The sequence below is a fragment of the Penicillium griseofulvum genome (assembly GCF_001561935.1).
Source record: "Penicillium griseofulvum strain PG3 chromosome Unknown contig_10, whole genome shotgun sequence".
Lineage (NCBI taxonomy): Eukaryota > Fungi > Ascomycota > Eurotiomycetes > Eurotiales > Aspergillaceae > Penicillium > Penicillium griseofulvum.
Genome location: NW_024467433.1, coordinates 605,977 through 620,345, shown reverse-complemented (window position 1 = coordinate 620,345; position 14,369 = coordinate 605,977). Strand labels below are relative to the sequence as shown.

General features: G+C 48.4%; 4 protein-coding genes across 4 annotated transcripts; 2 read left to right on the top strand and 2 right to left on the bottom strand.

Annotated features, from left to right (window-relative positions):
• Positions 1-537: 537 nt before the first annotated feature.
• Positions 538-1,072, bottom strand: PGRI_084110 (lipocalin-like domain-containing protein; the record flags this gene model as incomplete). The annotated part of the gene is made up of 2 exons (XM_040796125.1): positions 538-597; positions 656-1,072. The coding sequence occupies 2 exons, from the start codon at positions 1,070-1,072 to the stop codon at positions 538-540; spliced, it is 477 nt and encodes a 158-aa protein (XP_040650663.1).
• Positions 1,073-1,653: 581 nt separating this feature from the next.
• Positions 1,654-9,715, bottom strand: PGRI_084100 (type I polyketide synthase; the record flags this gene model as incomplete). The annotated part of the gene is made up of 13 exons (XM_040796124.1): positions 1,654-2,538; positions 2,597-3,074; positions 3,125-3,465; positions 3,618-3,932; positions 3,990-4,853; positions 4,912-4,937; positions 4,986-5,082; positions 5,141-5,256; positions 5,311-7,296; positions 7,361-7,810; positions 7,870-8,545; positions 8,612-9,125; positions 9,174-9,715. The coding sequence occupies 13 exons, from the start codon at positions 9,713-9,715 to the stop codon at positions 1,654-1,656; spliced, it is 7,290 nt and encodes a 2,429-aa protein (XP_040650662.1).
• A 1,219-nt stretch (positions 9,716-10,934) lies between these two features.
• On the top strand, positions 10,935-12,152 carry PGRI_084090 (Male sterility, NAD-binding; the record flags this gene model as incomplete). The annotated part of the gene is made up of 1 exon (XM_040796123.1): positions 10,935-12,152. One exon carries the CDS (start codon positions 10,935-10,937, stop codon positions 12,150-12,152), a length of 1,218 nt encoding a protein of 405 aa, XP_040650661.1.
• Positions 12,153-12,873: 721 nt separating this feature from the next.
• PGRI_084080 (putative C6 transcription factor) lies at positions 12,874-14,304 on the top strand (the record flags this gene model as incomplete). Its single annotated transcript, XM_040796122.1, has 1 exon — positions 12,874-14,304. One exon carries the CDS (start codon positions 12,874-12,876, stop codon positions 14,302-14,304), a length of 1,431 nt encoding a protein of 476 aa, XP_040650660.1.
• Positions 14,305-14,369: the final 65 nt, after the last annotated feature.

Sequence of the window (14,369 nt, the reverse complement as noted above, 5' to 3'; positions counted from 1 at the left end):
CGTATCGTTACATATGGAAAGAAGTCTGCGCGGTCAAACTTGTCCATCGGCCCCGTGTGTTACTCTGAAAAGAAACAACTGGGCAATACTGGTCTAACTGCTATCACGTAAAGTTGCGTTGTAGTATTGCCATTTCCTAATAGGGAAGAAGATTTTCACTGGGGTAACATTACTATATAGAGAGAAAATTTGAACAATTAACAGAATCCTAGACATATTGAATGACTGGCGACCCGTGGACATCCTGATCCTAGTGTTTTATATTGGCTAGAACTGGCCTAGAGCTTTGGTTCATTTACCTAGTGATAGGGATAGGATGTAGTAGAGATACCTGCGAACGGAATCTATATATCTCAGCCATAGGATTGGATTATCTGATCTGTGTAACGTCTGATCATAATGATGGCGATGGTATCGTTAATATAATAGAGAGCCCTGGGAAACCTCGACCCAAACGGCCATTGTAGTTTATGAAAAGGATAAAGTTGAATCTAAATACATCGTATCACTTCCATTAAAGCAAATTCACGAAATATATCAAAAGTCCCCTGGTAGCTTTGCCTTTACCCATTTAACTGACCCACGCACCTTTTGGCCCTAAAGTCGAAACGTGTCAGCTTGAATGAGAAAACAGAGAATCCGCGATAGTACTTACATTAACGAAATAAGTGTTAGCAGTATTGAGCTCCATATTGTTGCCATTAAGTGTGACCAAGCGCCCTTGCTGGGTCCCTACCCAGTTAGGGAATGAGCAAAGTTCCACGTTATGCATGACTATAATTCCCTCGTCTGTCTCCTGTATGTTGTATCGGCCGCAATATCCTAGGTAATGTTTCATTGCCTCAGAGAGCTCCTCCTGTGTACCTCGCTGTACATCGTTGATAGAGAAAGCTGGGGCTTCGGGTTGCATGAGCTGTGCAGACATAAACCCATCTGCGCTGTAGACAAGGAGGCCCTGGGCTTTTGGACCTAGAGGATGGGTAGCATGGTCTGTTTCGGTATGTATCACTTTGTATTCAACGAGGATCCAAGTGCCGACAAGATTCTGGCGGGTTTCTATAATAGAAGACATTCTGGATGACGGAAGACTGTTGTGCGTGTTTGTGAACAGGAGGTACAACTATATATCACACTATGGAGATGGACTATCAAGATATATCTATAGTTAGGGAGGTGTAGGCCGGCTTTATACCAGCCCTAGGGGACTTAGAACCAAGATATCCGTCAGAAAATTATGTCTTGGTTGTCTGTGGAAACTCAAACTATGGAAAAATCATCGAACATGCTGTACAGCATTGCCGATCTTGTAGAAACAAATGCATATATATAGGATGGAAGTAGTACAGCTAAAACGCGAGCGTGTATCAAAACCCGAGGTTAATATTTCTGACCAAGTAGAACAGTTCTTGCTTCAATATTCCCTATTATCCTACTAATACAGTGTAACCAGTCGAGAGTAAGCTAGCGGACATGGGTGAATTCGCCGCAAGACTCACTCCAATAGCACGATGCAAGAAGTCTGGGTAGACAACTCTGGGTAGAAAAGTGGAACAAAAGTCATTGCTGAGAGCTAGCAGTTTCTGAATATCTTCCAAAGCTGTATATCAAAAAATCCCTCTACCTATCTAATTGCAACTGGCCTGCAGCAGCGTTTTAGGTAGCACGCTGATCATATTTCTCTCCAAGTCCCTTCAAAACAACTTTCACCAAGCCTCCTAGTGTACCTGCTCGGTTGATTTCCACCGTAGGAATCTCCACACCTAGAGACCTCCGTAGCCAGTTCCTAACCTCTATTGCCATGAGCGAGTCGACTGCCATTCCTGTCATTGCCTCAATGTCATCTGTAGAATCTGGGGCTTGCTCCTGCGCCTGTCCTGTGAGGTTATGGCTGATAAATTTGCCTAGTTCCTTCATCAAGGCGACCTCTGTCTCCTTTTGTTCCGTTAGGGAGGGATCTGCTTGTATCTGGGCAAGAAGGGCCTTTAATGCATTTGCAGAGGTTTGGTCCCCGCCAGTGCCGGCACTCGTAGACTCAAGGTTGGGATAGATCGAAAATCGGGCATCACGTCCGCCGAGGAAGATTTCCTTCGGGAGGTCGGCGCGGTTTTTCGTGTGTGCGAGTCCAATTGCCATCGCCCCGCTCGGGTTAGAACTACTAACTGGAGATATGTTAATTGCTGCCGCGAGTCCTTCAATCACCTCGGCCTCATGGAGCACATGCAGGGCAATTGATTGTACTCTCTGGATGAATCGAGAGTTGCGACTCGCCGCACCCGCATCCCCAACTACACCGAGGTGCAGGATAGAAGAAGGGAGTCCTTGCTGCCGTCGATACCGGGTAAACGTTTCTAAAAATGTGGTTGCTGCAGCATAATTGGCCTGGCCAGTATTGCCACACAACCCGGCAATTGAGCCAAACACAACGAAGAAATCTAATGAATGCTGCACTGTGGCATGATGCAGGTTCCACGTTCCTGTCACTTTCGGTGCCAGTGCGACCTCCCACTCGTCGTGGCTCATCTGCAAAAAGAGCCGATCCTAATATGACGTCAGAAATTTGACACTGATAACACCGTGGAGATGTGAAAAAACAGACCTTTAAGTCAACTGCCATCTGGAGGACGCCAGCAAGGGGCCCAGTGCATGCTAAGACAGCTTCCTGTACATCCTTGATATTTGTCACATTTCCTGACACACAGATAACTCGGCAAGATTGCGCTTCAAGTTCGCGAATGAATGCTTGATCCTCCTTAGATTTACTAGCTGACCTCGAGAGAAAGATGAGCTCTCGCGCATTCTGCTCAATCATCCATGTTGACACGGCTCGTCCAATACCCCCAAGCCCACCAATGAGTAGATAAGCGGCGTCGGATCGGAATGATGGGAATGTTTTCACAGTAGGATGGGGCAGACTGTCCACCGCAGACGGCATACGCACCAAAATCTTACCTAGGTGAGTGCCAGCCTGCATATACCGAAATGCGCTAACAATATCGACGGCATCAAAGACTTTAACAGGCTCAATAGGTCCAATTTTCCCTTGATTATACCAGTCTGAAAACGTTGCCAGTGTTCTGCGATGTGTTAGTTGGCCTTTATTCCCCAATTTGAATCTGTGGCAAACCTTTTGAGAACCTCTGGAGCGTCCTTGCAAACCTGGGCAAGGTCAACGCCGAAAAATGCTCGGTTCGCTTCGAAAAGGCTCATATTGAGCATGCCATGGCTTATGAAGTCACGTTTTCCCAGTTCAACCATCCGTCCAAAATTCGCAACACATTCCCACGAAGCGTGCAGTAAGTTGCCCGACAGCGAATTAAGCACTACATCAACTCCCCGTCCGGACGTGGCACGCATAAGGTCCGGTTGGAAGGACGTGTTACGAGAGTTGAAGATACGTTCCCGGGGTAAACCAAAGTGCTCCATCAAATGAGCTACTTTTTTATCGTTACCGACGGTGGCATATATCTATATTGACTGGAGGTTAGCTCTCACGACAATATCATCGAGGGGGAGATAGGCTAACCTCGGCCCCAACAGCCCGGCATACTTGTAGAGCAGCTAAACCGACTCCACCACATGCGGAGTGAATAAGCACGGACTGATATCATGTTAGTTACCATTAATGTCCGGAGAACATGGTAGTAACTTGCCTGGCCCTTCTTCAAAGCACCAATCTCAAGCAGTGAATAGAGAACGGTGACATAGGCTGTCAACATCGTGGCAGCATCTTCCATTGACAGCCCCTGCGGTAGCTTGATACAAGCTTCTCGAGGAACTACAACATTTGTGGCCAGAACCCCAGAATGCATCGACATAACACGGTCCCCCACTGTGATATCCGTCACATCAGCTCCAACTTGAAGCACAATACCGCTACCTTCCAGCCCAAGGTCTTCTTTGTTTCCAAAAAAGCCCATTGCAACCATCATATCCTAGAATACCCCAGTTAGCTAGCTATAAGAGGTTAGTTCAGAACGACAGAAACCTACCTTGAAGTTCATTCCCACGTAGTCCATCTCAACTTCAATCTGCACCTCATCCAATTCATAGCATGGCTCTTTCTCAGCCCAGTGTAGCGTATCCAATAGTCCGTACGCCGTGAGACTTAGCTTTCGGGACGCATCTGAACGAGGCGGACTTGCAAGTTGCTCGACGAGAGGTGCCCAGTGGTATCGTCCGACCTTAACCTCGCCTTCATGCAATGCAAACTCATACTCTGGATCACGAAGGGAGTACGCTCGGCATCTCTGTATCTTCTCGCACACTTGGATTACGGCTTTTGCACCCGCCGCGTCCCATGCTGGAACTTCCAGGATTGAGATATCAAGCATTAGCTCCGACCGCAAACTGCGAGCGAGCCCATGGATCAAGCCAAACATTGGGTCCGAGCAGGTGAGAGATGTTGACTGTGTAACCCACAAGATTTGGCATTCTTGTGCTTGCCCAATGTAGCATTGGAATATCCCATGGTCACTCTTCGACAGTGAACCTATTGGGGCTCCTTCAAGATCCAAAAGAGATACGATGAATTTGCCTTTCGGTGGTTTTTGGTCCAGGGTTGTCCAGTTAGTGGTGTAACCTTGGTCGCGGAAGAGTGATTCAACATCACTCGCCCACTGGGACTGGGTAGATTTGTTTTTTAGGAGCCAGATATCGGTAGAAATGGGGATATCGTTTTCCGGACTTGATACGATGCTGGCGGATATATGATTTGGCGGCTTTTGATCATAAGCAGTTACATCTGCTCCAGTGAAACCTGCAGCTCGTAGCTCCCGATCCCATCGCTCGGGCGAGACGTACGGCTGCCCTACTCGACCATCATCTTCTCCCATCCACCAGCCGGTAAATACACCCTATAACACATATAAGCAAAGCGGCTATGGACTGTGGGTAGAAAAGGGTGGTCCTTACCATGGTGAAATTTGCGAAGAGAATTTCTAGAACCAAGTCAGCTCAATGTTTTAAACCTGGGATTTGTAACCTACCTGGGTTAATCTCATGAAGTAAGAAGCGCCCAGTAGGCTTTAGAAGACAATGCACATGACGGAGGGAAGAGTGAAGACTGGGGGTGGCATGCAGAACCTAGTAGATAAGGTGAGTTAAGCGCTGTTGGCAAGAGACATTCCAGTTCAATACTCACATTGGAAGCGATGATCAAATCAAAGCTATGAGGGTCGAAGCCTTGTTCAAGGGGATCCATGGAGATATCAAGGACCTTGTATTCCATGGACTGCTCATGACTGAATCTCTCCATTGCTGCAGACATGAAGCCCGAAGAAATGTCAGTAAAAACATATTGTCCATACATACGCTCCCCGCTCGTGGATTTGAGAAGCTCTAGAGCGATTGCAGTTGCAGATCCGGTACCCGCACCGATCTCAAGTACTCGTAGGCCTGGGTTGGAATGACAGAGTAACGGTAGGAACGGGTTCCAATCCGCATACTGTGTGTGCGCAGCATGGAAGCGATGCAGCAAATTGTCCTTCATGAGGACCTCCAATGGGCTGCTTTCTCCAGATATAAATGATAGGCAGTTATCGAAGACGACCTGCAAGCCATCCACAAGTGGAGCATCAAAGGTAAATTTGGCCTCTGTGAACACTTTCCGTATCATTTCATGTCTTTCTGCAGAACTGAGCATTGCCCATTGAGGTGACTGTGGGTAGTTGGATTGTTGTCCACTTTTGACCTTGAGAGCTGAGTCCAGGATGAATTTTTTCCATTTAGCGTAATGCGATGAAACAATGTCCACATCTCGAATTTTGTCCGCTGTTTCCAGAACAAAAAGTATAGATAGCTCGCCTAAAGCTTTAATGTTCATGGCCTGTGTTGTATAATTAAGTGGTGTAGATAAAAGTGCTGCTGGGGGCAAGAGCTCAATGTCCGATTTCCACTCAAGATGGCTTACTGAACCTGCAAGTCCAGTTCCAGAAGCTGGATTATCATTTTCCAAGGCGAAAAGGTAAGCTCCTTGAATAGAGAGGACCATTCGGTCACCGAGCACGGCAATAGCACTGCCTAGCTGCCCATCCCTTGCACCACTCTTAGTTTGCGCGCTGGCTAGCATAGGTGGGCCTCCTGGTCCGACAAACATTGAGTCTATCATAGCTGGAACGTAAATTGTGGTGAGATGCCGCAGCAGGCCCTGGGAGCCGGCCACACCCATGAGTTGGAGACATTGATCAATCGCCGTGGGATGCAGAGAATACCTGCTGCCGGGAAGCCCACGATTACCCAGAACAGTCGCTGTCGCCCTCGGCCCGGTTGGATCAGCTGTAATCTCCTCCAGGCCCTGGAACTGGGTGCCGTAGTCTATACCGCTTCTTTGAAGCACCCGGTATAAGCTTTCAGATGGCACAGGTCGCTTATAGGAGGTAATTTGGGATGGCTCTGGAGGATAATCGGACCCTGCTCTTACTTGACCCTGACAATGAATTGTCCATCGTTCTCCGTCATGAACCATAATCTTGAAACCATACCAGCCAGATGGAACCCTGTCGGCTACTTCAATCGGCCTCAGGCTAGTCATGATCTCAATCTGATCTCCTTCCTGGAATAGCAGTGGCGTTATAAATGTTGTATTGCGCACTGAATAACTATCGTTGTCCGGGTACAACTGCTGAACTGCCTCACCTGCCATAGCAATGAATCCAGCGCCGGGGAATGTGACGGCACCTTGGATTATATGATCCATAAGCCAGGGCACACTGTCCAGAGTGACTAGATTACGCCAAGAAGGCTCGTGATCCGTCGTATCGACGACCCGCGAACCGAGGATTTCATGATGCGGAAACTTGCGTTGTCTCCACTCCCGACTCAGTCGACTTTCACTCCAGTAAGAGCGATCATGTTGCCAGGGGTAAGGTGGCAGGTCTGTCAACGTGTTCCCCGCCTCGATTATGGTTGACATATTGACTCGAATGCCACTCGCATAGGCCTGTCCTGCGGTCCGTAGTAGCTGGGTTTCGATATCCTCATCATACCTAAACATGGTGGGAATATATGCCGGTGACCTCGCTGTTAGAGTGCGGAAGATTTGTCGCAGAGGGGCGGCAAGGGCCGAGTGTGGCCCAACCTCTAGGAAGACAGGGGTTCCACTAGTAGGTAGACTCTGGATAGCCTCTGTGAACAGTACCGGTGATTCCAGATTCTGTCGCCAGTATGAGGCATCTAGTTTGCGAGGGTCCGTGATCGTATTGCCAGTGACACTGGAATAGAAAGGAATCATTCCCTGGTCATGTTCGATATGACTAGCAATACAATCTTCATATTCAGAGCCAATCTGTTTCATGTGGTCTGCAGATAAGGCAAATAATGTTAGCGCAAAGGTACAAGAGTAGTAAACAGGGGCGTGATTTACTAGAATGATAAGCAATCTTCACCGTAAGCCGCCGGCACAGTATATCTGAATTAGCCGCCTTGATATTTCGAATCGCACGGTCAACAGAGTCATTATCACCCGATAGGGTGACACTATACGGACTATTGTGGCAGGCAACAACCACTCCAGGTGTTAAGTACGGTTCCACTTCGTCTGGAGAGAGGCCAACGGCTACCATAGCTCCTAAGCCTTCAAGGGGTTGTGCGATTTTGCCTCGGTAATATGCTAAGACGATAGCAGTTCTCATCGAAATAGCTCGGGATGCGTAAGCGGCCACAATCTCTCCGCTCGAGTGCCCGACAACCGTAGATGGCTCGATTCCCCAGGCCCTAAGAATATTTACCAGGCCGATTTGAAGCCCAACACATAGAGGCTGGGAGAACTCGGCTTTGTGGATTCGAGAAATTGAGCTCTCTTGGCTTAGCTCATCTGGCAGTTCCGTTAGTCAAGATATTCTCCTTAGTTTGGGGTAGCGCGCTTGATCCCACCATATAATAGCCAATTTGGTCCATCGGGTAGCCGCTGGAGTACTTCGTCCATTGTTTTGATATCCTGCTTGAATTTTGGGAAGGTAGACAAGAGCCTTAGCCCCATCCCGGGCCATTGGGCCCCCTGGCCTGTGAAGACGAAGGTGACATTTGGAGAGCTGACATTAAAGATCGCGAATGCCGTATCGTCTAGCACAGGATTATTTGGCTGCACCACAGTGAAAGCCCGACGAGAAAGAGGCGATCTTCGCGCGGCTAAAGTGTACGAAAGATCATGCAGGCGGTCTGGGTGGTTCTTTACATAGTCGATGATCTGGCCAATGCGCTTGCGAAGACTGTCTGTAGTGTGCGCAGAAAGAACTAAGAGTCGTGGATTTGAAATATCAGGTGATGTGGCCGCAGGCTTTGAAGAGATTGCAGAGGCAGACTCTAGAATAACGTGGGCATTAGACCCCCCGATACCAAACGAATTCACGCTGATCCTTTCGGGCCTGCCGGCAGGCCACGGAGTCGGTTCTAGGGGCACGCATAGATTTGCCTCGGTGAATGGAATTTGGGGGTTCGGTGTCTTGAAATGGATATTGGGTGCAATGGTCTTATGTTCAAGGGATAAAATGGATTTGATGATGCTACTGATGCCCGAGGCACCTTCCGAGTGACCGACATTTGGTTTGACCTGTGAAACGCGGGGCATAAGCGATGAGCTTAATTATAAACAGCCCTGGGAATAGCAAATACTTACAGCACAGATATATGTTGCTTCTCCTTGGGTCATCTTTGCAACAACTGATGTTTCGATGACATCGCCGACGGGTGTTCCAGTCCCATGGCATTCAAAAACAGGGGTTTCGTGAATAGCATCGATTCCCGCAATTTGATATGCATGCCGAATCAACCTCTCTTGTGATATAGGACATGGTTGAGAGAAGTTAGGGGTCTTGCCGTCATGGTTGGTCACTGTGGAGCGGATGACCGCGCGGATAGCGTCGTTGTCACGAAGAGCATCCCGCAATGGCTTGAGATATATGCAGTTTATCCCTTCACCACGGCCATAGCCATCCGCCTCGGCATCAAAGGTATGAGAGATACCACTTGATGACAAAACCATGTTTTTGGTCATCGCATCAGTCATGGTTGGGCCCCATATAAGGCTTGTCCCACCCACTAGAGCTGTTGAGCACTCTCCAGCTCGAAGTGCTTGGCAGGCCTCGTGTAGGCAAACCAGGGATGAAGAGCAAGCTGTTTGTATGGTCATGCTGCAAGGGTCAGAGTTTTCTAACATAAAGGCAGTGGACTGCACTCACCTCGGACCCAGGAGATCAAGCCGATACGACACTTGGTTTGCTAACGAAAAGCCACCAGTGGCAATTGGATATATCTGATTCAGATGCTGGGGATCTCTATGCGACATCTCTAGCCAATCTTCCCCAAAAACTCCAACAAAGCAACCGATTTTCTCGCCACGCCACTTGGTCTCCCCCGAGTTCTCCAGGCACTCCCAAACCACCTCAAGCAAGAGCCGTTGCTGGGGGTCCAGGCGTGCCGCCTCGTGGGGAGGAACAGAAAAAAAGGAAGCGTCAAAGAATGCTGGATCTTCTTGCAAAAAGAATCCTTTTTTAGTTTCGCTCAGATCTCCACAATCAGAGCTGCTAGATGCCTCTCTAGTGCAGCGCGATGAAGGCGCTTCATAAAGGCCATCTCGTTTTTTCACGAGCATTTCCCAAAAGTCATCTCCACATCGGACACCACCCGGTAACCGCATCGCCATACCAATGACGGCAATTGGCTCCCCAAAATCCTTCTGGCTTCTGCATGATGGTTGTCCTTGTCCAGTTGTTGAATTCATGGTCGAATGATGAGTAGTTGAAGACTGGATCAAGATGGCTGCAGAGCAGACAAAACAAAGGTTGAACTATGGTTTGAGCTCTGCTAACGCAGCGTGTTGTCTTTTTGCTTTTGATAAAATTCACGAAAAAATTGGCGATTATGCTAAATCTACACACAATATGTACCTACATATCCTGGTTCTGCAAGGTGGAAGAAACACATTTCCTCCGAAATCCCCCGCTATCGGCTGGATTATATGTACTTGACTGGCTCCTCGGGCATATTGCTAGACACCACAAAGAACGAAAATACGCAACTAGATCCAGACTGTCCTCGGAAAACATTATCTCTGAACTTTGTTCAGCACTACTCCAACCCAGGCCGGCATGTGTAACTGTAACACAACTAGTGACCGAGCTACTATCTTTATATTACTTGGAATATCAGCACAAAACATATCAAAGCCTATGCATCATTGAAACAAAAAAACTTGTTCTATTAGAAGGGAGGCTGTTAGGTATACAAAGCAAATCTCAGTTCGGCATAGGATACATCAGCAAGCCATACTGTGGCATATCATCACCAAGATCTAATACGACAAATGTTAGAACAATCTGAAGGGAGTGTAGAGTAGCCTACAACCCTCCGGATGTTCAACCTAATCTCCTACACCTCCCTGGGTGCTCAACGTAACCCACCCTGGTCTAGGTATTGGGTCCCTGATGTGGTACGCAAAAGGCACCTCTAGCTAGGACTGATATGAGCTATGGCCGAATACAACCCAACATCCATCGTTTGAGGGGTAATGCTTTACACCGATTAGGCCATTGCATTCCGGTGTTCGCAACCAAGACGCGCTATGGTAGTGTCGGCTATTTGATTGGCTTTATCATGTCCCGATATGGAACCTGTCTTATTTTCCCTGACGTACAACCGGATATTGATTCTTTGGTTGGTATCACACGCTTAAGTGTTGAGGTATTTCCCCAACATGCCTAACACCGGGTCATTCTAGGTGGGCCAGGGGAACGAGACCCAAACGCAAGAGAAGAGAATGTATTACAGGAAACTGATATCTTGTATAAGTATGGCAAACAGTACTTTTATCCCGCCATCTGATTGACAACTACATACCCTGATACATTATCTAACTGCCACAGCAACGTTTGTTAGTACACCTTCTATCATGTAAAAATACTAATAGATCCCTACAGGAGTAGCAGATAGCTTTGATCAAGATGGAAATCGAATGGTTTCGAGGACAAGTCGTCTTCCTCACCGGGGCAACTGGGAGTCTTGGTGGCTGTCTGTTATACAAGCTAGCCATTCAACTTCCAACCGCCAAAATATTCGTGCTGGTGCGGGGGTCTGTTCAAAAGGCAATCGAAGCCTGGGAGCAGTCCATGCCAGACCAAGTGGAAGAGATTATCGCCACTTGCAAGATTCAATTCTTCCTCGGTGACATGACCCAGCCTAACCTTGGTCTCTCACCTGTTAACGTATCACGCCTACAAAATGAGGCTACGGTCGTGATCAATGCCGCTGGTGACATTGGGTTATCTCGTGACCTCGCAGATACTATAAAAGTCAATTGCACTGCCCATCTGACACTCGCTGCTCTGCTAGACAGCTTCACTCGACTACAGCGCTTCCTTCACGTATCAACTACATATGTCTCCAGTTTTCTCCCTGACGGCGTAATCAAGGAGCAAATCTACCCTCTATACAAAGACCCGGAAGAGGAATTAGAAACTATTCTCGTCACAGGAAAATCATCCTATACAAAGGAATTCGCGGCTCCCTATGCATTGGCCAAACATCTAGCTGAACGTTTGCTTCTGAGCGACGACCACAAATTCCCAATCCTCATCGTGCGACCGTGTCTCATATCACCCGCAATTGAGGAGCCATACCCGCTCTACGGAAGCGATGGTGCAGTACCCATACATTCCTTTATCCATATACTCCTAGGAGACTCGGAATACGGGCCTCTAAAGCTCGAGCAAACACTACGTCCAGACGCAGCCTGCAATGAAATCCCAGTTGATCTCGTGGCTCGTACTTGTCTGGCTCATGTCGCCCAAGGAACAACGGGTGTGGTCCACGCCAGCGCTGATTTGTACGTCTCTAGGTCGTTTGGGGAGTTGTTTGAGCGGATGCACCGCTATGCGCCAGAGGGAGCGGTTGAGCAAGTACGGAAGGCAGGTATTGACCACGGAGAAGTCACAGCTCCCGAGTTTTACACTATGCTCCAGCAATTTGCACGGGACTGGAAAATTGACTGTTCGAGATCTGCTCATCTAAAGCAGGTAGCGGGTCCTTTGGGGCTTGAACTTGGCAATCATGACCCAGAGCCTTTCTTTAAACTTCGTGTCGAGCGGCTGGCGAAGTCTGTTCTAGACAAGCTGGAAATGGTTAGCATGGCAAGCAACAAGGTCCGTCCGAATATCTCTTGAGAAGCTATGACTAGGCTTTGATGGTGTTATTCCAGGTCCACAGACCTGCTTAATGGATGTTCCTAATGTATCAGAGTTGGCGCTCTTGTAATATTCCTCTAATTCACAACCTATATTAGACGGCAGCAAAGGGCGCTAAGCCGAGTTCAATTTTTAAACCTGAAACCAGTAATTTCGGTAATAAAGTTATGGCTTGAGAGGTAGAAGCTGCATCTATACCGGTATAGTCGTCGGCTAGAACAATGGTCTTAAGGGTTCCACCACCATGCTTTTAGCCAACGCTCCTAGAAGGCACTGTCGATTATTGTCCGAACAATGAGCTAATATTAAATGGTATAATTTTAGTGTAAAGAGAGTCTGTACGACTCCATTACAAGTCATTGGTCAGCTGGACCGTTTATATCTTCATACGAAAGTGGGAAAATATATATAATTGACCACAAGAACACAAATGTCATATAGCCTTAAATTCTCCAGCAAAATGGAATAAATCAGATATGCTATTCATATAAAATCGGGTACTTGAATAAAATGGGTCCAATGCTTTCGCGACTAAGGGGCGTTGCCACTCTGAGGTTGCGAAGGTTTGAAGTCATTTTCTTCGGGCCTTCTTCGGTCGTTCTCCGCCTTTTTTCTTCTTCCCCAGAAATCCCCAGACTCTCCGGTCTCTGCCTTATGCAACATGGAGGAACCAGTCCCACCATTACGCCCTGAATCAAGAATGCCGGACACCTTCAATAGCACCACCCCGCTTATCGAAGATGAGGCATTCTTATCGCCGGGAACATTCTCCAGCGCAGACGACTACGCTGCCAACCCCAGATTCCTCGAGTTACAGGAAGAACTCCGCTGCGTACTCTTTTCCGCTGTAGCAAGCCTTGAGCCATCAACCTACACATCCCCAGCTCCGCTACAACCAACAGAAGGCCCGCAGCCCCGGCCCCCACGCCAAAGCCTAGACTTCACGCGGGTTCGCTCAATCCCTAAAATCAGGCTAATCTTCTACCTGAAAAATTGGATAACAGAATGCGCCCCCTACCTTGATAAATTCGACGAGTCGCGCCATTTTGGGGTTCACATTCCAATTCTAGCACAGGGCTCACCAGCTCTGTTCTATGCAATCCTTGCCTTCTCCGCGCGACAAACAGAGCGGAAGGCCTGCCTAGACAAAGCCTACGACAGTCTCGAGCTGTACCAAGAGTCCATCCGTCTCCTGGCACCATTACTCCAAGCGAAAGACCCAAACGTCCTCGTGACAATATGCATTCTCGCCGTGATGGAATTAATGTCCGTCAGTCCGCGCGACTGGCGACGGCACGTGGAGGGGTGCGCCGCGCTCTTCGACTTATTTAACGTAAATGGCCTTTCAGGGGGACATTTGCAGGCCGTATTCTGGTGTTACGCGCGAATGGAGCTGTGCGGTGCGATCATCTCCAACGGCGCCGAGAGTACAGTCCTCCCGCTGGACAAGTGGATCCCCGCTATGCCGCAGGCTTCTTCGAAGGAGGCACAGGAGGATATCATCCGGGATCTCTTCTGTGAGAAGGGGCATGTATCCGCTGATATGCACGCCAATTGGGCAGTTTATTTGTGCGCGAAGACTTGCGACCTCTCTTGTCGTCGAACCCGCTTCTTGGAACTGGGTGAGACGTCTGATGATACGCGCCCATTCTCGGAGCAGTGGAGTCGGCTTTGGGAAGAGCTACAGTATTGGATTGAGCAGCGCCCGCCCGCTATGCTGCCTATTAAGACTACGGGAATGGGAAGCGGGCAGATTTTCCCGGAGATTCTGTTTGCCCATTGGGCGGCTATTTCCGGGAATCAGTTGTACCATGCTGCGTCTATTATGATGTTGGATATGAGGCCTGTTGAGAGGGGTCCACCTCCTTCCAAGCCGCATTTTTCGGCTATTTGGCATGCTCGCAGGGTTTGTGGGATTTCGTTGACGAATCCTCATAGTGGGAATCTGATCAATGCCATTCAGCCGCTTTACATTGCCGGGAAATTACTCAGTCATCATAGCGAACATGTTGAGGTTGCGAAGCTGTTCAAAATCATTGAGCGCACGACTGGATGGGGTGCTTTGTGGCGACTGAAGGATCTTGAGAGAGCTTGGGGGTATGAACCCGGGGAAATCTCGGGTGTGATTTGAGCTCTCCGGTTTAAATGACATAGTGCCGATTTTGTTACGGTTCAATACCTTGCATTTGCTCCGAC